This window comes from Palaemon carinicauda, chromosome 2, assembly GCF_036898095.1.
Source record: "Palaemon carinicauda isolate YSFRI2023 chromosome 2, ASM3689809v2, whole genome shotgun sequence".
Classification (NCBI taxonomy): Eukaryota; Metazoa; Arthropoda; class Malacostraca; order Decapoda; family Palaemonidae; genus Palaemon; species Palaemon carinicauda.
Window position 1 is genome coordinate 161,025,777 of NC_090726.1, and position 25,664 is coordinate 161,051,440.

At 36.0% G+C, this 25,664-nt stretch overlaps 2 protein-coding genes across 5 annotated transcripts; both read right to left on the reverse strand.

Moving 5' to 3' along the window:
* Positions 1-12: 12 nt before the first annotated feature.
* On the reverse strand, positions 13-7,999 carry LOC137622275 (uncharacterized). The gene is made up of 5 exons (XM_068352815.1): positions 7,532-7,999; positions 5,398-5,618; positions 4,380-4,500; positions 3,261-3,530; positions 13-1,524 (listed from the first exon to the last, which is right to left on the reverse strand). The coding sequence occupies exons 1-5, from the start codon at positions 7,590-7,592 to the stop codon at positions 1,382-1,384; spliced, it is 816 nt and encodes a 271-aa protein (XP_068208916.1). The 5' UTR covers positions 7,593-7,999; the 3' UTR covers positions 13-1,381.
* A 2,683-nt stretch (positions 8,000-10,682) lies between these two features.
* On the reverse strand, positions 10,683-25,200 carry LOC137622278 (uncharacterized). 4 transcript variants are annotated; one of them, XR_011040398.1, is made up of 3 exons: positions 25,126-25,200; positions 17,561-17,725; positions 10,683-10,973 (listed from the first exon to the last, which is right to left on the reverse strand). XR_011040398.1 is itself a non-coding variant. In XM_068352829.1 (3 exons), the coding sequence occupies exons 1-3, from the start codon at positions 21,807-21,809 to the stop codon at positions 10,843-10,845; spliced, it is 357 nt and encodes a 118-aa protein (XP_068208930.1). In that variant the 5' UTR covers positions 21,810-22,094; the 3' UTR covers positions 10,683-10,842. The 4 variants fall into 4 exon arrangements, 1 of the variants encoding a protein (XP_068208930.1); XR_011040397.1 differs by lacking the exon at positions 25,126-25,200 and adding an exon at positions 18,576-18,672; XM_068352829.1 differs by lacking the exon at positions 25,126-25,200 and adding an exon at positions 21,749-22,094.
* Between the last annotated feature and the right edge of the window lie 464 nt (positions 25,201-25,664).

Genomic DNA, 25,664 nt, shown 5'->3' on the forward strand with positions numbered 1-25,664 from the left:
TAATAATGACGTTACTAATAAAATTCTTTTATTTGAATATTATTTAGGTGAACATCCATTTAGGGGAAAAGAAATACCTTTGGAATCATGAATATAATTAGGTTTGTTTTCTTCATACAGACAGATGGAATTAAAGATACATCTAAAGTGTGAACAGTTAAGATATAGTAAAACTAGAAAAAAATTAGAGTATAAGAATGTTCTTGTTGATAGTTTTAGAAATATATCTTAGAATATATCTTAAAATATTAGTTCATGATACTTTATTATTATTATTATTATTATTATTATTATTATTATTATTATTATTATTATTATTACTACTACTATCATTATTATTATGATTATTATGATTATTATTATTATCATTATTATTATTATTATTATTACTTGCTAAGCTACAATCCTAGTTGGAAAAGCAGGATGCTATAAGCCCAGGGGCCCCAACAGGGAAAATTTCCTCATTAATAAAGATTCCATGACAAGTATTCCAATGAAGACTGTTTGTATTATAGAAAGTAGATCATGAAATTCTAGTTAAAGTATCAGTAAATACTTTAACCCCATTCATTAAATCTTCCACTGTCTTGGGTTAGAGTTCTCTTGCCCGAGGGTACATTCAGGCACACTATTCTATCTGTTTCTTGATTTCTTTTCCTCACTGGGCTATTTTCTCTGTTGTGGCCCTCGAGTTGGCAGTATCCTGATGGTCCAACTAGGGTTGTATCTTAGATAATAATAATAATGATAATAATAATAATAATAATAATAATAATAATATTCTATTGGTCTTAGAACTTAATCCCGAGGGTACATTCAGGCACACTATTCTATCTTTTTCTTGATTTCCTTTCCTCACCGGGCTATTTTCCCTGTCGGGGCCCTCGAGTTGGTAGTATCCTGATTGTCCAACTAGGGTTGTGGCTTAGATGATAATAATGATAATAATAATTATAATAATAATAATTATAATAATAATAATAATAATAATAATAATAATAATAATAATAATAATATTCTATTGGTCTTAGAACTTAATTACGTGAATACTAATTACTACCACTACTACTACTACTACTACTACTACTATTACTACTACTACTACTACTACTACTACTAGCTAAGCAACAGCCCTTGTTAGAACAGCAGGATTACATAAGCCCAAACGTTCTAATAGCCCAAATAGGAAAGGAAATAAATAAACTATATGAAAATTAACGAATAAAGAATATAAAATATCTTAAGAATAAAGACTGTAAAATATCTTAAGATAAGTAACAACATTAGATTAAATATGGTGATATATAAACTACAAAGTCCTCAGGTCATCCTATTCAGTGTGTTCAAATGCATCTTCACACATTGGGCACTTTTCTCGAGTTCATTTTGGCGATTCTCTGTTAATCGTAACTCCATAGAGGCTGTTAATACTCTCGTGATCCTCTTGTTGGCTGGAGAAAGTGCTGACATTGAACATCTGGGGGTTATGTGAAGTGTTTTCTGGTTCCAAGTTCCTTGCTGGCTCTGAAATGGAAAGCGTTTAAGGTTTAAAGGTTGCTCATGAGTGGTAGGGACAAGGGACAGTGACAATGACCTAGAGTCTGATCATATATACATATACATATACATTATTATTATTATTATTATTATTATTATTATTATTATTATTATTATTATTATTATTATTATTACTAGCCAAGCGACATCCCAAGATGGAAAAGCAGAATACTGTAAGCCCAAGGGCTCCAAAAGGGAAACTAGCCCCGTGAGGAATGGAAATAAGGAAACGTATAGATTAGTGCGTCTGATTGTACCTTCAAGCATGAGAACTCTAACCCAAGACAGCGGAAGGCCATGGTACAGAGGCTATGGTACAATCAGTATTATTTGCTAAGTTACAAACCTAGTTGGAACACCAGGGTGCTATAAGCCCAAGGGCTTCAACAGCGAAAGATAGCCCAATGAGGAAAGTAAACAGATAGAATAGTGTGCCTGAGTGTACCCTCAAGCAAGAGAACTCTAATCCAAGATAGCACATATCATGGTACAGAGGCTATGGAACTACCAAAAACTAGACACTGGATGGCTTCTCCAACTCCAGGTTTTGATTCTGTGGCCTAAATTCTATATACACAACGATCTGCCAGTCAGAAGCAGAGCAACTTCTTATCTTGCTTATGCTTCAACATCCGGTATTTGGGTATTCCCGACGTACTATACTCAAGACAATTCTAACCTATCAGCTAGTAGGACACTTTTCTGAGATAAAAGGACACTCCTGCAAGTCAGCATAAATGCGTCTCATTAAAAAAAATATTGAGTATAGATACTGTTCTCTTTAAAGGGTAACTTGATAAAACTTTATTTAAATGTGAGTGTGCACTAATATGTAATTTTATTCTATACTTTTTCCTCTATTTTAGTATGATCGTCAGCACCTAATTAGGGTTTGTGGTAGTCCATTGGAAACGGCCCTACTTGGCGACATGCTGTACTTGGGTTCGAAACCCGCTTAAGCTAGATAGTTTCTTGTAGTGTCTGCAAACTTGCCAGCATTGTGAGCTAAGGATGAGTGTTTGGAGGAGCCTATAGTCTACCTGCTTTGTCATCATCAACCATTGCCTGGCCCTCCCTGGTTCTAGCTTGATGAGGAGGGTGTAAACTAAGGATTGGTGTTTTGGGGAGCTTATACATCTACCTGCTGAGTCATCATCAGCCATTGCCTGACCCTCCCTGATCCAGCTTGATGGATAGGGGATTAGGCGCTGATCATATGTATATATGGGCTGTCTTTAGGGTAGTGTCACTGTCCCTTGCCTCTCCCATTCATACCCGACCTGTAAACTGATTTTCCTTCAAAATTTTAGGCGTATTTAGCATTTGGTTCTTAATCTCTACTTTTCCTATCGAATAGAATGTGTTATGATCTCTATAACGGTTTCTGTAAATTTGTATACGGGTGTGAGTGCCAGAAATGTATTGGTGGATATAGCTATATGTGATTTAATATTTTTTATTCATACTGTGGTACATGCGTATCTATCACAAATTATCTTGAAAAAAAAAAAAAACTATGAAATTCTCAGATTCCAAAGAGGAACTTCTCACTTTCCTCAAGTATTATTTACTTTTTGCTTTTTTACCCCTTTTCTTACCCCATACCGAGATCTTTTCTCCTTTTCTACATTCTATTCATCACTAAAGTGAAAATTTATGAAATGGTAAAGAGAATTAGCTTTTTTTTTACAGCAAATATTTACCATTAAGTGAAGCTCTTCTCCCTCGGATGATATAAACAGCCATTCCTATGACGATAGCGACCAACACACAACAGATACTTAGTGAAACTATTGTTGTGATTTCCAGAGCAGTCTCTCTGGTGCTTGGCGTTGGGAGAGTGGATGAGACAATGCTGCTTTGAGTCGTGGATGAGACAATGCTGCTTTGAGTCGTGGATGAGACAATGCTGCTTTGAGTTGTTGTTGAACCAACAGGACATTCAGTTGCAGGGGGAACTGGTGCTGGAAGATCTGCAATAGAGTTTTGTTAGATTAGCTTAGCTTAAACATCAACAAAAAAACGCAGCAGTTTCTAGTCCAAAGCGGGAAAAAGGCCAGATTTCATCATCACGCTGGCCAGTGCGGATTGGTGCTGGCGGTAGATTTTCGTCTGATCGCTCACATTAAACCAACCTAGCATTGGTGGCCTTCACTAGTACAGCTGTGCTGATCTTAGATATACTCAAACACTTTCACCCCTTCAAGGTATCCCCACTGATTTGACTAGTACAGCTTTGCTGATCTTAGATATACTCAAACACTTTCACCCCGTCAAGGTATCCCCACTGGTTTGACTAGTACAGCTTTGCTGACCTTAGATACACTCAACCGCTTTCACCCCGTCAAGGTATCCCCACTGGTTAAACTAGTACAACTTTGCTGACCTTAGATACACTCAACCGCTTTCACCCCGTCAAGGTATCCCCACTGGTTAAACAGCATAGCCCAAATCAAATCGTAGAGCCAAGGAGATGGATGTTACTAAGAAAGTGAGCTGAGAAAGCATACGAAAAACACGAGATATTAGGATGGGACAGAGGCATTTGCTCTGTTGTTAGTCCAAATGACGATACTTGACTCGACTTTACTTTAAGAGCTGTTTTCCAGGTCTTGTCACACAAGGAAACCACATGCACTGCAGGAACTACAAGATCTGTCTGTCGTGTACATTCTTAGGTATTTTGAGTATCACACAGCGTACATAAAACTGAAATAATTTTTTAATTAACATTGTGAATACATTAATTTCATGATAAAGTATTAGGAATATATAGAAATTGAGGACTTTCCAAAAGAGAATATAAAAGAACATTGACTCACCACATTTGTGTATGTTGGCACAAAATCTCCAGTAGGTCTTTTTGGTGCTCTTCATTGTGATATTTAAATCATATGACCGATCTACCTCATATGTTCTGTAGGCTGGATAAATAGTCACTTCCTTGGAGAGAAAAACTTTGAAAAGACATTGTATTGAAAATTTTTCACAACATTTAGATATATCCGTCATATTAGGCTAACAATCATTCGCCTGTTAGAAATATCAATTGTAAACCAATTTTATTATAGTTTTACTTATCAGTTGATGACACATAGAAGCAGAAAATACCTTAATGATGTAACTAACAGCAGTGTACAGAAATGTTTTTTTCCTTTGAGTGTTTGGTAGCTCAAAAGAGAGAATGAATATTTATTTGGAATATGAAAGAACCATTAAGAAAGAATTTTATTACCTTATCAACTTCGTTGTGAAGGCTCATGATTTGATAGGCGTGTATCTATTTATTTATGTTTGTGTGTTTGTTCGTTTGTGATTCGCATAACTCAAAATCTATTTGACCGAATCTCATAAAATTTGGTGGGATGATTGGCCATGATCCAACGACAATTTAATTATATTTTTGAAGTTATTGGGTCAAAGTTCAAGGCCATGTAAAGGTCAAAAACATCTTTTTGCTATATCGTGGTCAATTTTTATCCAATTTGCATGAAACTAGTGCCAAAATGTGCATAGGACATTGTCCTGCTAGGGTATTGTCACTGTCCCTTGCCTCTGCCATTCATTAAGGACTTTTAAACCGTTAAGAGACCTTTTTTGACAGTGATTTTCCAATAAACCAAGTCTTTTTTATTCAAAGGTAACTTGAAAATTTTCTTCTTTGATTCAAAATGAAACAAATATATAACCTTGAAAGTTAAAGAAATTGTTCACAAAAGAATTGTTTTTTAAAAAGTAATTACCAATGAATTAGATTTTTGTTCTAATTTCCTGATTGCATCATTACGGTTTTGTGGGATCAGAGAATTCATTGAGTGATCGAAGACTTTTGATACTTACCTTATTAGTTCTATGAATTTCAAATAAATTCCATGTATTTGATTCAATTGAATTGTATATACATTCAAATAGTCGCTGAGGATTGTTTTGTAAAATCGGAAATCCCTCGAAGGTGATTTTGTTGTTTATATCGCTGGTCCAGGAAGCTGGAACAAAAGTAGAAGGATTTGCCACTCTGAATGTGAAAAATATATTCGCATCAGAGATGTAGAACTTATCATCTGGAAGAGAGAATGAGTTTGGACATTGTAAAAGAATGCTTAAAGCAAAGTGTGTTATAAGGCCTACTGTAATTTTAACTTTAATTAAAAAAAGTTCTTCATTACTCTGTTAGGAACCAGTGAAAATAACGAGTCTTGAGGAAGTAATATATTGGGAATTTAGGGAAGGGTTTAAGACAGTATATCGCCATTCCAAACATCAATAGGTTAATTTGGTTCATGTAGTAAAAAGTAACTGCTACGTAGTGTCTCAAAGTCTGAAGACAACGACTGAAATATAAATATTTAGTCATCATCATCATCATCCTACGCATATCGACGCAATGGTCTTGGTTAGATTTGGCCATTCGTTTCAAGCTTGAGGTTTTAAATCAATGCTTTTCCAGTCAACATCTCCTACTTCACGCCAAACATGTAGGTCTGGGTCTTCCAACTCTTCTAGTGCCTTGTGGAGCCTAGTTAAAAGTTTTGTGAACTAATCTCTCCTGGGGAGTGCGAAGAGCATGCCCAAACCATCTCCATCTACATCTCACCATAATCTCATCCACATATGGCACTCGAGTAATCTCTCTTATAGTTTCATCTAATAACAGTTTAAAAATTCTTTCTAATTTTTTGTCATATGTTTGATATGATAATGAACGTCAAGCAAACACTTTATTCCGTGTTTTCATGACGTTATGAAGGAATTCTTACTACTGGCTCTTAGCCCAAGTCCTTGGCGAAGGGCTGTGCATGTAGGATTCAGTCACTGGAGAGTGGGCTGCAGTGGTATTCCTCTTTGGTAGTTACATATTTTAATCTCAATTGTTCATTACTTCTCAAATAGTTTATTTATTTCCTTATTTCCTTTCCTCGCTGGGCTATTTTTCCCTGTTGGAGCTCTGGGTACTGTAGCATCCACCTTTTCAAACTTTGATTGTAGCTTAGCTAATAATAATAATAATAATAATAATAATAATAATAATAATAATAATATGCAACTGAGCTGCCTTTTTGAATGATACATGCATTCACATTTCAAAGTTTATCGTTTGATTTGTTTATATAGTTCCTGTGGTTAGTCGAATGAAAATTAATTTTAATAGTTTCAATGATAATAATTTTAATGATTACCGTAATGATTTCGATAATAATAATAATTTCAATAAATTGACGTTAATCCCCTTGAAAAAATGGAATCATAACCTCCGTCGAAGAGGGAGAGACCTTGTGAGATCGGTCATGAAATTGCGTGAAGCTTTGCTGAAAATCCTTCATGTGTTTCGAAATTCACATTAATTTTTTTTTTTCATTTTAAAGAATTGTTTGCTTCCAAATTTCTAGCAAACTTTGATAGGCCACTGAGTTTTTATTTTTATTTCAAGGAATTTATAAGACCCACATTTTTCTTTCTTACTAAAATATATCATAAATTATTATTATTATTATTATTATTATTATTATTATTATTATTATTATTATTATTATTATTATTATTATTATTATTATTATTATCATTGCTTGCTAAGCTACAACCCTTGTTAGAAGAGCAAGATGCTATAATCCCAAGGGCTCCAACTGGGAAAGTAGCGAGGGAAGGAAATAAGGAAAAAAATTAGCAACAAGAAACTTAATGAAAAATAAAATAAAATATTTCAATAACATTAACAACATTGAAATATATCTTTCTTATATAAACTATAAAATCTTCAAAATAACAAGAGGAAGAAAATTATATAGTATAGTGTGTCCAAGTGTACTCTCAAGCAAGAGAACTCTTCCCCAAGACAGTGGAATACCATAGTACAGAGGCAATGGCACTACACAAGACTAGAGAACATTGGTTTGATTTTGGAGTGTCCTCCTCCCAGAGAGATCTGGTTACCATGGCTAAAAAGTCTCTTTTAACCTTAAAGCGAAGTGATTCTTACCTGCTTGAGCAGACGCAAAGGCCAGAATCAGTGCAAAAGGGAAGAGCAGTAGTTTCACCATAGTTGGTCGTTGGAATCCTGTCAAGAAATTGATCCCAGCTGCTCAAACTCACTTCTGAGTCCTCAGGAGAAATGAATTTATGGTTCCTCTTTGGCTCGTCACTGAAAAAGTTTCACTTGATTCTTCCTTTCACTTAATCACTTCTGAAGAAGAGGCTTTGTCTTGTTGCGTCTCTGTAGGGTAGTGAAGTACTAGTAAAGAACAAATGGCGTCCTGGGATCAGAATAAAATGTAAATATAGTTCACATTTCCTACCGGATTTCTAAGGTGATTAAACGTCTTTGTTTTAGCAACGGAAATGCAACCAGGGACACTCCAGTAGGCTTGATATGTGTTAGTTAGTAGTCAATTAAAAGGTTTATTCACAAATACATCTAATTCACTATAATATATAAAGATAATTCATTATCAAGTGCTTTTGAACAAAACCACTCCCGGTTTCATTAACTGCTAATCTGTTTGTTACTTTGTGGATGAGATGACGTCTTGCTGATGACATTTGACATTTCAAAAAAGGATATCCTCTCTCTCTCTCTCTCTCTCTCTCTCTCTCTCTCTCTCTCTCTCTCTCTCTCTCTCTCTCTCTCTCTCTCTCTGTTTCTTTTTGTCATCCTTATCTGTCAGCTATATTTCCTCCAGCAACGATTGTCCAATTTTACTTAAGTTTAGTTAGCTTCATTTGTTTTTTTATCTAATTGCCGGGTGGTCAAAACAGGCTAATGTTTATTCTTATTTCTATCGATAGGTTCGAGTCCCTGGCCGGGCTGGGCTAGTTATCGTCAAAGGGAATTTCCTTGTGCGTCTAAGACTCTAAGTTCTCATGGCAGAGCGAATTCGATATGAAATGGTATTTATGACTAATTTGAAAAAAAAAATAAACCTCGAGTGTTAGTGACGTATATATATACATATATATATATATATATATATATATATAATATATATATATATATATATATATATATATATATATATATATATATATATATATATATATATATATATATCAAAGCTCATCGCTTAAGAAGCCCTTTCAGTCCACGGTGTTTCTTGGCATCCTGTTGATCCTTTCCTTTGTTATTTCTTCTCTTTGGTTATTTGATTTCCTTTTTATGTCATAATTACTTCCGAAGAATTCTTTGTTAATCTGAAGGCCCTTGGAGAGAGAGAGAGAGAGAGAGAGAGAGAGAGAGAGAGAGAGAGAGAGAGAGAGAGAGAGAGAGAGATTATTCTCTTATACACTTGATTTAAGGAGTAAGTGCATTTCATTTATGTTTCAGTGTCTGACCCGAATATATTTCTTGCCAGGTAGTAGGTTGGCCAGGGCACCAGCCACCGTTGAGATACTACCGCTAGAGAGTTATTGGGTAATGAGACTGGCCAGAGAGTACTGCATTGGATTCTTCTCTCTGGTTACGGCTCATTTTCCTTTTCCCTACACATACACTGAGTAGTATGGCTTATTGTTTACATAGTGTCCTCTGTCCTCCAACACCTGATAACACTGAAATTACCAAACAATTCATTTTCTCTTAAGGGGTTAACTATTGCACTGTAATCGGTCGGTGGCTACTTTCTTCTTGGTAAGGCTAGAAGAGATTCTTTAGCTATGGTAAGCTGCTCTTCTAGGAGAAGGACACTCCAAAATCAAACCATTGTTCTCTGGTCTTGGATAGTACCATAGCCTCTGGACCATGGTTTTTCACTGTCTTGGAGTAGAGTTTTCTTGCTTGAGGGTACACTCGGGCACACTATTCAATCTTATTTCTCTTCCTCTTGGTTTTTTAAAGTTTTTATAGTTTATATGTGAAAGATTTTTGTTGATGCTGCTTTTCTTAAACTATTTTATTTTAGTTGTTAATTACTTGTAGTTTCCTTATTTCCCTTCCTCACTGGGCTACTTTCCTTGTTGAAGCCCTCAGGATTATAGGCTTATAGCATTTTGCTTTTCCAAGTAGGGTTGTAGCTTAGCAAGTAATAATAATAATAATAATAATAATAATAATAATAATAATAATAATAATAATAATAATAATAATAATAATAATAATAATAATAATAATATGGAATTCACAAGTGATAATAATAATGCTATTTTGAATATTCTTTATTTTTTTTTTTTTTGTCCCCAAAGACTCATTTAAAAACAGTTATAATTACACAAAGACATTTCCTAATACTCATGAAAACTCCAAGGTCTTTGAGAACATTTTTATTTGCCAGACATGAAAATAAGAGCCTCATTAGATCCACACGTGGCTTAAAATAAGGTTGTCTCTCCTTATTAATGCATAAATGAAGATTAATTGGAAGCTTAAGTAAATTATGAAACAAATATAAGTCTGTTCAGTGGCGTAGCTAAGAGTGGGGGACCTTTTTGAAAAGGCCCCCCTTGGCCTCCAAGAGAGGGGTCCCTCCAAAGCAGGGTCAGAAAAAAAAATGGAAGTATACAATTAGAATTACTAGCTGGTAAGGGGGAGCAGGTTGTCTTTACTAAGTCAGCCCCCCCCAAAAAAAAAAAAAAAAAAAACCAAATTTCTAGCTACGCCACTATGTAACGAAAATGTAAATACAGAAATTGAATATGCATACACTAGAATAAAGTTTGTAAGGTTAAAGAAATTATTAAATAAAGGTGCCCACAATGAAATGAAAACCATACAGGGTTTTGAGACTTAGAAAAGCCACCTACATACCATTTTCTTTTCAGATTAAGACCAGTTATTCTAAGCTCTGGTCTCATTTTCAACATAAGGAAATGTTGTTTGGCTAAAAGTAAAGATATTTTATACAGAAAGAGATTGTGGCAGAGATTTTACAGTGAATCATCAATATTTCTACTTTTTACCACATCTGAGTAGTCGGATCTCGGTCATCATCTCTTTGAATCAGTGTAACCTTAATACATCTTTTCAATTACATGAAATCACCAAATAGATTTATTACATTCTATTTACCTCCAAGAGAACAGCAGGGAATTTTTTCAACGCTTCACTTTCCAACTAAATCATCATGATCTTTTACCAGGCGGAATAGACTTGGGGAAAAAACGTGAAAATTTCTCTCTTGTAAGTTAGATTCTAAGTTAGATTCTTGTTAGGAACTTAATTCATATTATCTGTACTCTTTTTCTCTGTTCGTGCCACTGAAAGGACGTGACTTGCATATTGATTATGGCCTTCTTCCTGTGTTCATGGCATCCATGAAAAACACCAAGAATGCAGAGGATCACCCTACATTACCCCTGTCCTCATGCCTGTCTCGGAATCACTGCTCCATAGATGACGTTTTCGATTACGTGGTTCTGTTGTGCTCTGGAAACATTGCCTGACAGCTCGACCTCTTCGTAAATAGCCTCTGTCTTCATGTTTGATCCAGGCTCTGAAACGGAATTATTATTGTTATTATTACTTGCTAAGCTACAAGCCTAATTGGAAAGGCAGGATGATATAGGCTCAGGGGCTCCAACAGGGAAAATGGCCCAGTGAGGAAAGGAAACAAGGAAAAATAGAATACTTTAAGAAGAGTAACATTTAAATAAATATCTACTATATAAACTATAAAAACTTTAACAAAACAAGAGGAAGACAAAAAAGAGAGAATAGTGTACCAGATTGTACCCTAGAGCAAGAGAACTAACACGAGACAGTGGAAGACTATGACACAGAGACTATCGCACTACCCAAGACTAGAGATCAATGGTTTGATTTTGGAGTGTCCTCTTAGAAGAGTTCCTTACCATAGCTAAATAATCTCTTCTACCCTTGCCAAGAGGAAAGTAGCCACTGAACAATTTCAGTGCAGTAGTTAACCCGTTGGTTGAGAAAAATAAATTGGTAATCTCAGTGTCCTCAGAGGAGTATGAGGACAGAGAAGAATAAGTGCAGAATATACCAGACTATTCGGTGTGTATATGTAGGCAAAGGGAAAGTGAACCTTAACCAGAGAGAAGGATCCAATGTAGTACTGTTTTGCCAGTTAAAACACTCTATAACTCTCTAACGGTGGTATCTCAACAGGTGACTGGTGTACTTGTTCAGTGGCTACTTTTCACTCTATAAAGGTAGAAGAGACTCTCTAGGTAAGGTAAGCAGCTCTTCAAGGAGAAGGACACTCCAAAATATCCACTCTAGCTGCTAACTCATTTCTTACACCCGTTCTCACCCTCACCATTTCGTTCCTAACCCTATCTACTCGAGATACACCAGCCATACTCCTTAGACACTTCATCTCAAACACATTCAATTTCTGTCTCTCCATCACTTTCATTCCCCACAACTACGATCCATACATCACAGTTGGTACAATCACTATCTCATATAGAACTCTTTACATTCATGCCCAACCCTCTATTTTTTACTACTCTCTTAACTGCCCCCAACACTTTGCAACCTTCATTCACTCTCTGACGTACATCTGCTTCCACTCCACCATTTGCTGCAACAACAGACCCCAAGTACTTAAACTGATCCACCTCCTCAAGTAACTCTCCATTCAACATGACATTCAACCTTGCACCACCTTCCCTTCTTGTACATCTCATAACCTTACTCTTACCCACATTAACTCTCAACTTCCTTCTCTCACACACTCTTCCAAATTCTGTCACTAATCGGCCAAGCTTCTCTTCTGTGTCTGCAACCAATACAGTATCATCCGCAAACAGCAACTGATTTACCTCCCATTCATGGTCATTCTCATCTACCAGTTTTAATCCTCGTCCAAGCACTCGAGCATTCACCTCTCTCACCACTCCATCAACATACAAGTTAAACAACCACGGCGACATCACACATCCTGTGTAGATACATCTTGTATCTACATCCTGTGAGACATCGACATTCACATTATACTCCATATAAAATAGGTTTTACATCATGCAATTCCAGAATTTTTTTTCTTTTATATTTTATTGATGAGTGATCCCATATAATTGCTTCCTAACGTTTGACTTAAACCTCTTCCGATTTAGAGACAAATTTCAATTGTAAACGACCTCTACTTTCAAAGAATCGTTTTGTTTTTTAATAAAAGGTCGCTCATGAATTGCAAAGGCGAGGAACAGCAATAATGTGGTAGTGACTGATCATATATACGTATGATCAATGCCCGAGTTAGGACCAGGGAGGGCCAGGCAAAGGCTGTTGATGACTCAGCAGGTAGATCTCTAGACTCTCCCGAAAGCTGCCTTCCTTAGCTCACAAGGATGGTGAGATTGCAGACACTACTAGAAACTATCGAGATTGAGTGAGTCCCAAATCCCAGTCCAGCATATCGCCAGACAGGGACGTTTCCAATAGTTTACCAAAACCAGCATAAAATATTCAAGTGATAAATTTCATTTTAGGAAACAGATATCTACTCTGTCAGCTGCAGCATCCAAGACGGAATACTTGTCTTTTTCCATCACAGGGTTAACAGTTTCAGAGTACCTGAGACAGATTGTGGGACCATTAGAGAAACCCCTTTTTCAATAACAACTTAACGTGATTTTAACGTGATAGTATGCAAAACATTGTGCCTGATTTGAATCCTTAATATTTTGGGTACGAAATCAGGCAGTAATTTTGGCAGTAACTAATTTTTTAAAAATCCGGTTTTTCTCAGCATTGGGTTCTCAACCACTGCTTGTGCCGTCAAATAAAAAGTGTAGTTGTTCCGATTACGCTGCTTGTAAGTTTCTGTGCTTATGTGAATGTCAGCAATGTTTATAGGGATATATCTATTGGCTGTATTATCACTTATCTATGTTAAAGAATGTGTATATAATATGACAGAATTGTCTATAAGATAGGGTTAAACAAATCTTCAGTTTCAGCAGAGGAAACTGCTCACTTTGAAACGGTGATAGTAGTTAGTGTTAAAGAGAATAAGCCTTATTCACAGCAAATATTTACCATTAAGTGAAGCTCCTCTCCCTCGGATGATGTAAACAGCCATTCCTATGACGATCACGACCAACACACAACAGATACTTAGTAAAACAATTGATGTGAAGCAAGGGCGTCACTGGCTTCTAAAATGTGGGGGGGACATTGACAGGCGAGGCTGGCGAGCGCAGCGAGCCCTCACAGCTGGGGGGTCTTTTTAATTTATTACCTTTTTTGGTGCTTTTAAAGGCACCTGAGCAACATATTTCAGCAAAATACAAGACCTGTATCCTGCCTGAAATCTTGTTATAAGCCTTTTAATTTTGTATCTGTCTGTCAAGTTATACAAAATAATTTTAATATTTCTTAAATTCATTGGCCAAACATGATGACATTAAAGCTTTGAGCATGAAGTATTACCTTAGACCCTTTGTAATGATTAAGATATAAACACTATTATATTACTTGAAAATTTTAATAAAGCCTGATTAAATCAACATGCATGGTTTATTAAATGATTAATTCACATTATATGAAAGCAAAAGACATGTTGTTTCATTCAAATAAGATTATTATCATATCATTTAAAGTATTAAGACGAAAAATAACCTGTGTCAATCCTAGCAATTCTGTTAGTCATAATCTACCAAAAATGGTCCTTCGTTTGTCTTATGCTCGGATGAACTCCTCAGCAATCGCCTGTGGACTTAAGGTAGCTAGACGGTCACGATGTACATGGCAAATCATGAGGTGGTTAAGGCGTTGCTGACTCATACTGCTACGTAATCATATCTTCAATCGTCTGAGAGCACTGAATGACCTCTCAGCTGTGCAGGAACTTGCTGGGGAGACAAGTAAAAGGCGTAACAATGCTTCTACCTGAGGAAACATTCGGCGAACTTCTGGTACCATATCTGCGAAGATCTTTCTATAATCTTCAACTGTTGACCCCTTAAACTGGTTGTGGAAGAAATCGAGTTGCTGATTCAGAGATTCATTGAGTTCTGGATACTTAGTGATAATTTCTGGCTTATGTGTCCCAGTCAACAGTACTGACGATAAATCTTGATACTCGGTAAGATCAGTGGAAGTGAAGTATTCTTTAATGTTCAGTACGGCAGCATCAATAACACTGAAGAACTCAACTCGATAAAACTCTTCAGCTGAGTCATGACAGTAGTTAGAGGCAAATCCTAATCCTTGGTCTAGCCTCTTTGGTATTTCTTTCTTTCTTGGAAGAGGAATTGCGTCTAGGTCACACAGATGGAGCTTCTGTTCTGCTTCTTCAAATAATCTCTTGAATTTGTGCTCGCATCGAAGTGACTGTAGGCTCTTTATGGTAACCTCTGCAGCTTCTAGCATTCCAGATACTGTCACTTTTGATCCTTGTAGGCTCTTGTTGAAGTTTTCTAGACATTGAATAAGAGGAAGTGATCCATATAATCCAAGTAGACATTCCCCTGAGGACAAACATTTGTACAAACCTGCTGCTCGGGATGCAGTTGTTGACCCTAACTCCTTTGCTGCCTCCTGGAGGGCAGCCAGTACATCAGGGTAATTATCTAATACTGCTTTCACTGCAGTATATCGTGTAAGCCACCGTGTAGGACATATTGGCTTCAAACTTGTTGGTGAAGGAGTGTTGAGATCATCTGTGTGAATATTAAGGTACATATGTTTGAACTTTCCTGAACTTCTGTAGAGGGTGCCTAGCTTTTGAAGGTTGTCTAAAGCATTTTTTATGAAGAGAGAATTTGGTATGGCCTTGCTGATAATTAGGTGGGTAACATGAGCTCCACAATGCACATACAGAGCTAGTGGTTGCACCTTCTTTATCTCTGCCTGACAGCCTTTATATTTTCCTGACATGTTACTGGCACCATCATATGTTTGAGCCCGGAGGTGTTGAATTGGTAGTTGAAGAGATATAAGCGTGTCTTGCAGCATTTTACTAAGAAACACTCCTGTAGTTGCCGACACTTGGTACAATCCTAGCAGCTCTTCATGAACATTGAGTTTGTCATCGACATATCGCACACACACAGCCTCCTGTTCATTGCCTTGGATATCTTGGGTTCCATCAGTAATAAGGCCAAATTGTGTTGACATTTGATTAACATCATTGCAGATTTCTCTAACTACAGCATTGGCCATTGTCTTCAATATTTCATTTTGGATTGGAACAGAAGTATATGAAACTTTGTTGGACAACCATACTTTAAGCTTTTTGTCATCCTCAGCCCTCAACTGCAAAAGTTTTGCAAAATTACCCTCTGAGGTTTCATGACCTCGGATGGCAAGGCCTTGCTCTGCTAGGTATTTCAGTGTGGTAATTATCTTAATTAGAGCAGCACGTGACTGGTGCTGATCATGCAAAAGTTGAGATGATAACTGGCTACTGATACCTTCTTGATGTTTGTGGAATTTTAAATTTTCTACTGACAACTTGTGTGCTGCACTTTTTTCATGACTGCGGAATTTCTGAATCGCTTTTTTTCCAGTTAGAAAACCCTGATTTTAGGAATACATCTTCAGCACACCGAGCAAAATCAGACAGCCTTTGATGTGAAGCTCTTACACATGTATGACATAGAACTCTACCAATACTCTCATGAAAATGCAACCATAGGAATTCATTGTACCAACTACTTTGAAATCTTAGTGTCTTATTCTTGAGTTTTTGTACAGGGATGCAACTAGCAGGTGGTTGATGTGGTACCTCTGGTAGGGTTGGAAGTTTGTGGCCTGAAGTTCCTAAACTTGTACTTGGATTCAGTGACACTTCCAGAGAGCTTGATGTTTTAGCTTGTTTTTCTGTTTTTGTGGTTCCTGAACTACAGGTAGGCCTACCTTCACCAGATTTATGTCTATGGTTTAATACTGGACCCGGTATATTATTTGCTGTACAAGAATATGAGGGAACATCAGTATCTCCTGCTGCCAAAGATACCAATTCCTTTGATAAAACTTGGGCTGATGATAAAGTAACTTTCTGTTTTTCTTGTAGGCCTATATCTAAGGGAGGTGTGGAAATTTCAGTTTCTTGACGTTTTTCTGTTTGTGTGGATGAAGGATTTGCTGCATTTGTGTATTTTGTTTGTGATGTTGAGGGCCCCGGCCTTGAGAAGTAATTTCTGATATCCATTCTCTGTTGTAGATATAAGACTTATAAGCAAATCTGTAAACAGACAGACAGACAAACCAACAAATAGACAAAAAATGACATGACAAAAACAATATACCCTTTATACTTCGTACGTTTGTTTATGGACTATTGGACTTAAGGCTTGGACAGTCTGACAGACATAAACAGACAAACCAACAAAGAGACAAAAAATGACATGACAGATGACAAAAACAATATACCCTTGTCCCTTGAGGCTTGATACTTCGTTTATGGACTTTAGGCTTGGTCAGAGACACACAAGCCAACAAATAGACAGAAAATTGCAGGAAAAAATATACCCTTGGCATGGCTTAATATATCGTTTATGGACATTAAATTGTCTAGTTAAAGGTTAATGCCATGAGCATGGTGGTTTGGGGGGGGGGGGGCGAGTAACCTTGAAGGGTCGTAGGACCTGCTGTTGCTTGACTTCTATTGTAAACTCGAATTAAAAATAAATAGATAAATAACTCAGGCTCCCTCTGCAGTTTACCTACGGCCCTACGCACGTATTTAAAGCCATGTACGGTATTTATACCTCGACCTACATATTCATTACCGGGCATATAAATAGTACAACCTATCACAATACCACAGATTTCGTTAAATATAAATGAACTGATATAAAACCTTGTTTTTTTTACCTGAAACATATGGCGTAAGCTTGTACTATTGAAACTCGAAGATCAGCTGATCGAATTGTGAGCTATAGGCGGGAAAAATGTAAATATACCATTTTAAAGAAAACGTTGATTATTGATAGAAAACGTTGATTATTGATATTTTTCTAGACCAACTAAAGTATTTTTGCACACGCACGGACATAATTTCTAGTTTCATCCCTTAGCTGAATATTACATTGGTATAATCACCCTAGTGAATACTAAAAATGTGGGGGGGACAAATGTAACTATGTCCCCCCCGTCCCCCACCTGTTGACGCCCATGATGTGAAGTTCAGAGCAGTCTCTCTGGTGCTTGGCGTTGGGACAGTGGATGAGACAATGCTGCTTTGAGTCGTGGATGAGACAATGCTGCTTTGAGTTGTTGTTGAACCAACAGGAAATTCAGTTGCATGGGGAACTGGTGCTGAAAGATCTGCAATAGAGTTTTGTTAGATTAGCTTAGCTTAAACATCAACAAAAAAACGCAGCAGTTTCTAGTCCTAAGCGGGACAAAGGCCAGTTTTCATCATCACGCTGGCCAGTGCGGATTGGTGCTGGCGGTAGATTTTCGTCTGATCGCTCACATTAAACCAACCTAGCATTGGTGGCCTTCACTAGTACAGCTTTGCTGATCTTAGATATACTCAAACACTTTCACCTCGTCAAGGTATCCCCACTAGTTTGACTAGTACAGCTTTGCTGACCTTAGATACACTCAACCGCTTTCACCCCGTCAAGGTATCCCCACTGGTTAAACTAGTACAACTTTGCTGACCTTAGATACACTCAACCGCTTTCACCCCGTCAAGGTATCCCCACTGGTTAAACTAGTACAACTTTGCTGACCTTAGATACACTCAACCGCTTTCACCCCGTCAAGGTATCCCCACTGGTTAAACAGCATAGCCCAAATCAAATCGTAGAGCTAAGGAGATGGATGTTACTAAGAAAGTGAGCTGAGAAAGCATACGAAAAACACGAGATATTAGGATGGGACAGAGGCATTTGCTCTGTTGTTAGTCCAAATGATGATACTTGATTCGACTTTACTTCAAGAGCTGTTTTCCAGGTTCTGTCACACAAGGAAACCACATGCACTGCAGGAACTACAAGATCTGTCTGTCGTGTACATTCTTAGGTATTTTGAGTATCACACAGCGTACATAAAACTGAAATATTTTTTTTAATTAACATAGGGATTATATTAATTTCATTATACAGTATTAGGAATATATAGAAATTGAGGACTTTCCAAAAGAGGATATAAAAGAACATTGACTCACCACATTTGTGTATGTTGGCACAAAATCTCCAGTAGGTCTTTTTTGGTGCTCTTCATTGTGATATTTAAATCATATGATCGATCTACCTGATATCTTCTGTAGCCTGGATTAATTATCACTGCCTTGGAAAGGAAGACTTTGAAAAGACATTGCATTGAAAATTTTCCACAACATTAGATATATCTGTCATATTAATCTAACAATCATTCGCCAGTTAGAAAGATCAGTTGTAAGCCAATTTTATTATAGTTTTACTTATCAGATAAGGACACATAGAAGCAGAAAATACCTTAATGATGTAACTAACAGCAGGTTTCAGAAATTGTGTTTTTCCTTTGAGTGTTCGGTAGCTCAAAAGTGAGTATGAATATTTATTTGGAATATGAAAGAACAATTAAGAAAGAATTTTATTACCTTATCAACTTCGTTGCGAAGGCTCATGATTTGATAGGCGTGTATCTATTTATTTATGTTTGTGTGTTTGTTCGTTTGTGATTCGCATAACTCAAAATCTATTTGACCGAATCTCATAAAATTTGGTGGGATGATTGGCCATGATCCAACGACAATTTAATTATATTTTTGAAGTTATTGGGTCAAAGTTCAAGGCCATGTAAAGGTCAAAAACATCTTTTTGCTATATCGTGGTCAATTTTTATCCAATTTGCATGAAACTAGTGCCAAAATGTGCATAGGACATTGTCCTGCTAGGGCATTGTCACTGTCCCTTGCCTCTGCCATTCATTAAGGACTTTTAAACCGTTAAGAGACCCTTTTTGACAGTGATTTTCCAATAAACCAAGTCTTTTGTATTCAAAGTTAACTTGAAAATTTTCTTCTTTGATTCAAAATGAAACAAATATATAACCTTGAAAGTTAAAGAAAGTGTTCACAAAAGAATTGTTTTTTAAAAAGTAATTACCAATAAATTAGATTTTTGTTCTAATTTTCTGATTGCATCATTACGGTTTTGTGGGATCAGAGAATTCATTGAGTGATCGAAGACTTTTGATACTTACCTTATTAGTTCTATGAATTTCAAATAAATTCCATGTATTTGATTCAATTGAATTGTATATACATTCAAATAGTCGCTGAGGATTGTTTTGTAAATTCGGAAATCCCTCGAAGGTGATTTTGTTGTTTATATCGCTGATCCAGGAAGCTGGAACAAAAGTAGAAGGATTTGCCACTCTGAATGTGAAAAATATATTCGCATCAGAGATGTAGAACTTATCATCTGGAAGAGAGAATGAGTTTGGACATTGTAAAAGAATGCTTAAAGCAAAGTGTGTTATAAGGCCTACTGTAATTTTAACTTTAATTAAAAAAAGTTCTTCATTACTCTGTTAGGAACCAGTGAAAATAACGAGTCTTGAGGAAGTAATATATTGGGAATTTAGGGAAGGGTTTAAGACAGTATATCGCCATTCCAAACATCAATAGGTTAATTTGGTTCATGTAGTAAAAAGTAACTGCTACGTAGTGTCTCAAAGTCTGAAGACAACGACTGAAATATAAATATTTAGTCATCATCATCATCATCCTACGCATATCGACGCAATGGTCTTGGTTAGATTTGGCCATTCGTTTCAAGCTTGAGGTTTTAAATCAATGCTTTTCCAGTCAACATCTCCTACTTCACACCAAACATGTAGGTCTGGGTCTTCCAACTCTTCTAGTGCCTTGTGGAGCCTAGTTAAAAGTTTTGTGAACTAATCTCTCCTGGGGAGTGCGAAGAGCATGCCCAAACCATCTCCATCTACATCTCACCATAATCTCATCCACATATGGCACTCGAGTAATCTCTCTTATAGTTTCATCTAATAACAGTTTAAAAATTCTTTCTAATTTTTTGTCATATGTTTGATATGATAATGAACGTCAAGCAAACACTTTATTCCGTGTTTTCATGACGTTATGAAGGAATTCTTACTACTGGCTCTTAGCCCAAGTCCTTGGCGAAGGGCTGTGCATGTAGGATTCAGTCACTGGAGAGTGGGCTGCAGTGGTATTCCTCTTTGGTAGTTACATATTTTAATCTCAATTGTTCATTACTTCTCAAATAGTTTATTTATTTCCTTATTTCCTTTCCTCGCTGGGCTATTTTTCCCTGTTGGAGCTCTGGGTACTGTAGCATCCACCTTTTCAAACTTTGATTGTAGCTTAGCTAATAATAATAATAATAATAATAATAATAATAATAATAATAATAATAATAATAATAATAATAATAATATGCAACTGAGCTGCCTTTTTGAATGATACATGCATTCACATTTCAAAGTTTATCGTTTGATTTGTTTATATAGTTCCTGTGGTTAGTCGAATGAAAATTAATTTTAATAGTTTCAATGATAATAATTTTAATGATTACCGTAATGATTTCGATAATAATAATAATTTCAATAAATTGACGTTAATCCCCTTGAAAAAATGGAATCATAACCTCCGTCGAAGAGGGAGAGACCTTGTGAGATCGGTCATGAAATTGCGTGAAGCTTTGCTGAAAATCCTTCATGTGTTTCGAAATTCACATTAATTTTTTTTTTCATTTTAAAGAATTGTTTGCTTCCAAATTTCTAGCAAACTTTGATAGGCCACTGAGTTTTTATTTTTATTTCAAGGCATTTATAAGACCCACATTTTTCTTTCTTACTAAAATATGTCATAAATTATTATTATTATTATTATTATTATTATTATTATTATTATTATTATTATTATTATTATTATTATTATTATTATTATTATTATCATTGCTTGCTAAGCTACAACCCTTGTTAGAATAGCAAGATGCTATAATCCCAAGGGCTCCAACTGGGAAAGTAGCGAGGGAAGGAAATAAGGAAAAAAATTAGCAACAAGAAACTTAATGAAAAATAAAATAAAATATTTCAATAATATTAACAACATCAAATTATATCTTTCTTATATAAACTATAAAATCTTCAAAATAACAAGAGGAAGAAAATTATATAGTATAGTGTGCCCAAGTGTACCCTCAAGCAAGAGAACTCTTCCCCAAGACAGTGGAATACCATAGTACAGAGGCAATGGTACTACACAAGACTAGAGAACATTGGTTTGATTTTGGAGTGTCCTCCTCCCAGAGAGATCTGGTTACCATGGCTAAAAAGTCTCTTTTAACCTTAAAGCGAAGTGATTCTTACCTGCTTGAGCAGACGCAAAGGCCAGAATCAGTGCAAAAGGGAAGAGCAGTAGTTTCACCATAGTTGGTCGTTGGAATCCTGTCAAGAAATTGATCCCAGCTGGTCAAACTCACTTCTGAGTCCTCTGGAGAAATGAATTTATGGTTCCTCTTTGGCTCGTCACTGAAAAAGTTTCACTTGATTTTTCTTTTCACTTAATCACTTCTGAAGAAGAGGCTTTGTCCTGTTGCTTCTCTGTAAGCTAGTAAAGAACTAGTAAAGAACTAATGGCGTCCTGGGATCAGAAGAAAATGTAAATATAGTTCACATTTCCTACCGGATTTCTAAGGTGATTAAACGTCTTTGTTTTAGCAACGGAAATGCAAACAAGGACACTCCAGTAGGCTTGATATGTGTTAGTTAGTAGTCAATTGAAAGATTTATTCACAAATACATCTAATTCACTAGATATATATATATATATATATATATATATATATATATATATATATATATATATATATATATATATATATATATATAAAGATAATTCATTATCGAGTGCTTTTGAACTAAACCACTCCCATTTTCATTCACCGCTAATCTTTTTGTTACTTTGTGAACGAGATGACGTCTTGCAGTTGATCATTGACTTTTCAAAAAACGATATCCCCTCTCTCTCTCTCTCTCTCTCTCTCTCTCTCTCTCTCTCTCTCTCTCTCTCTCTCTCTCTCTCTCTCTCTCTCTCTCTCTGCTTCTCTTTGTCATCCTTATCTGTCAGCTATATTTACTCCAGCAACGATTGTCCAATTTTACTTAAGTTTAGTTAACTTCATTTGTTTTTTTATCTAATTGCCGGGTGGTCAAAACAGTCTAATGTTTATCCTTATTTTTTATCGATCATAGGTTCGAGTCCCTGGCCGGGCTGGGCTAGTTATTATTAAAGGGAATTTCCTTGTGCGTCTAAGACTCTAAGTTCCCATGGCAGAGCGAATTCGATATTAAATGGTATTTATGGCTTATTTAAAAAATATTTAAACCTCGAGTGTTAGTGACATATATATATATATATATATATATATATATATATATATATATATATATATACATATATATATATATATAAAATATATATATATATATATATTATATATATATATTATATATATATTATATATATATTATATATATATATATATATATATATATATATATATATATATATATATCAAATCTCACCGTTTAAGAATCCCTTTCTGTCTACGCTGTTTCTTGGCATCCTGTTGATCCTTTCCTTTGTTATTTCTTCTCTTTGGTTATTTTATTTCCTTTTTATGTCATAATTACTTCCGAAGAATTCTTTGTTAATCCGAAGGCCCTTGAGAGAGAGAGAGAGAGAGAGAGAGAGAGAGAGAGAGAGAGAGAGAGAGAGAGAGAGAGAGAGAGAGAGAGAGAGAGAGAGATTATTCTCTTATACACTTGATTTAAGTAGTAAGTGCATTTCATTTATGTTTCAGTGTCTGACCCGAATATATTTCTTGCCAGGTAGTAGGTTGGCCAGGGCACCAGCCATCCGCTGAGATACTACCGCTAGAGAGTTATTGGGTAATGAGACTAGCCAGACAGTACTATATTGGATCCTTCTCTCTGGTTATGGCTCATTTTCCTTTTGCCTACACTTACACTGAGTAGTCTGGCTTATTCTTTACATAGTCTCCTCTGTCCTCCAACACCTGACAACACTAAAATGACTAAATAAATCATTTTCTCTTAAGGGGTTAACTACTGCACTGTAATTGTTCGGTGGCTACTTCCTCTTGGTAAAGGTAGAAGAGATTCTTTAGATATGGTAAGCTACTCTTCTAGGAGAAAGACACTCCAAAATCAAACCATTGTTCTCTGGTCTTGGATAGTACCATAGCCTCTGGACCATGGTCTTTCACTGTCTTGGGGTAGAGTTTTCTTGCTTGAGGGTACACTCGGTCACACTATTCAATCTTATTTCTCTTCCCCTTGTTTTTTTAAAGTTTTTATAGTTTATATATGAAAGATTTGTGTTGATGTTGCTTTTCTTAAATTATTTCATCTTAGTTGTTAATTACTTGTAGTTTCCTTATTTCCCTTCCTCACTGGGCTACTTTCCTTGTTGAAGCCCTCAGGCTTATAAACTTATAGCATTTTGCTTTTCCAACTAGGGTTGTAGCTTAGCAAGTAATAAGAATGATAATAATAATAATAATAATATGGAATTCACAAGTGATAATAATAATGCTATTTCGAATATTCTTTATTTCTTTTTTTTTGTCCTCAAAGACTCATTTAAAAACAGTTATAATTACTCAAAGACTCATGAAAACTCCAAGGTCTTTGAGAACATTTTTATTTGCCAGACATGAAGGCTAAAGCCTCATTAGATCCACACGTGGCTTGAAATAAGGTTGTCTCTCCTTAATAATGCCTAAATGAAAATTAATAGGAAGCTTAAGTAAATTATGAAACAAATATAAGTCTGTTCAGTGGCATAGCTAAGAGTGGGGGACCTTTTTGAAAAGGCCCCCCTTGGCCTCCAAGAGAGGGGTCCCTCCAAAGCAGGGTCAGAAAAAAAAAATGGAAGTATACAATTAGAATTACTATTCGGTAAGGGGGAGCAGGTTGTCTTTACTAAGCTAAGTCAGCCCCCCCCCCCCCCCCCCAGGACCCTAAATTTCTATCTAAGCCACCATGTAACGAAAATGTAAATACAGAAATTGAATATGCATACATTAGAATAAAGTTTGTAAGGTTAAAGAAATAAGTAAATAAAGGTGCCCACAATGAAATGAAAACCATACAGGGTTTTGAGACTTAGAAAAGCCACCTACATAACATTTTCCTTTCAGATTAAGACCAGTTATTCTAAGCTCTGGTCTCTTTTTCAACATAAGAAAATGTTGTTTGGCTAAAAGTAAAGATATTTTATACAGAAAGAGATTGTGGTAGAGATTTTACAGTGAATCATCAATATTTCTACTTTTTACCACATCTGAGTAGTCGGATCTCGGTCATCATCTCTTTGAATCAGTGTAACCTTAATACATCTTTTCAATTACATGAAATCACCAAATAGATTTATTACATTCTATTTACCTCCAAGAGAACAGCAGGGAATTTTTTCAACGCTTCACTTTCCAACTAAATCATCATGATCTTTTACCAGGTGGAATAGACTTGGGGAAAAAAAGTGAAAATTTCTCTTTTGTAAGTTAGATTCTAAGTTATTTTGAGTATCACACAGCGTACATAAAACTGAAATATTTTTTTAATTAACATTGTGAATATATTGATTTCATGATACAGTATTAGGAATATATAGAAATTGAGGACTTTCCAAAAGATATTATAAAAGAAATTGAACTCACCACATTGATATATGTTGGCACAAAATCTCCAGTAGGTCTCTTTGGTGCTCTTGATTGTGATATTTAAATCATATGGCCAATGTACCTCATATGCTCTGTAGCGTGGATTAATTATCACTCCCTTGGAAAGAAAAACTTGTAAAAGACATTGCATTGAAAATTTTTCACAACATTAGATATATTCGTTATATTCAGCTAACAATCATTCGCTTGTTAGAAAGATCAATTGTCTATCTATCTATCTATATACCAAGGCACTTCCCCCAATTTTGGGGGGTAGCCGACACCAACAATGAAACAAAACAAAAAGGGGACCTCTACTCTCTATGTTCCTTCAGCCTAATCAGGGACCCAACCGAGTTCAGCTGGTACTGCTAGGGTGCCACAGCCCAACCTCCCACATTTCCACCACAGATGAAGCTTCATAATGCTGACTCCCCTACTGCTGCTACCTCCGCGGTCATCTAAGGCCCCGGAGGAAGCAGCAGGGCCTACTGGAACTGCGTCACAATCGCTCGCCATTCATTCCTATTTCTAGC

What these genes read in the sequence shown, in the direction of transcription:
- LOC137622275 (XM_068352815.1), bottom strand. Translation starts at nt 7,592, where the DNA reads ATGGTGAAACTACTGCTCTTCCCTTTTGCACTGATTCTGGCCTTTGCG. An exon ending in TGCCAACATACACAAATGTG is followed by an intron (nt 3,531 to 4,379) that starts GTGAGTCAATGT and finishes ACTCTATTGCAG; the next exon opens with ATCTTCCAGCACCAGTTCCC. An exon ending in GAGAAGAGCTTCACTTAATG is followed by an intron (nt 1,525 to 3,260) that starts GTAAATATTTGC and finishes TTTCCATTTCAG; the next exon opens with AGCCAGCAAGGAACTTGGAA.
- LOC137622278 (XM_068352829.1), bottom strand. Translation starts at nt 21,809, where the DNA reads ATGGTGAAACTACTGCTCTTCCCTTTTGCACTGATTCTGGCCTTTGCG. An exon ending in CTTTGCGTCTGCTCAAGCAG is followed by an intron (nt 17,726 to 21,748) that starts GTAAGAATCACT and finishes ACTCTATTGCAG; the next exon opens with ATCTTTCAGCACCAGTTCCC. An exon ending in CACATCATGGGCGTCAACAG is followed by an intron (nt 10,974 to 17,560) that starts GTGGGGGACGGG and finishes ATTCCGTTTCAG; the next exon opens with AGCCTGGATCAAACATGAAG.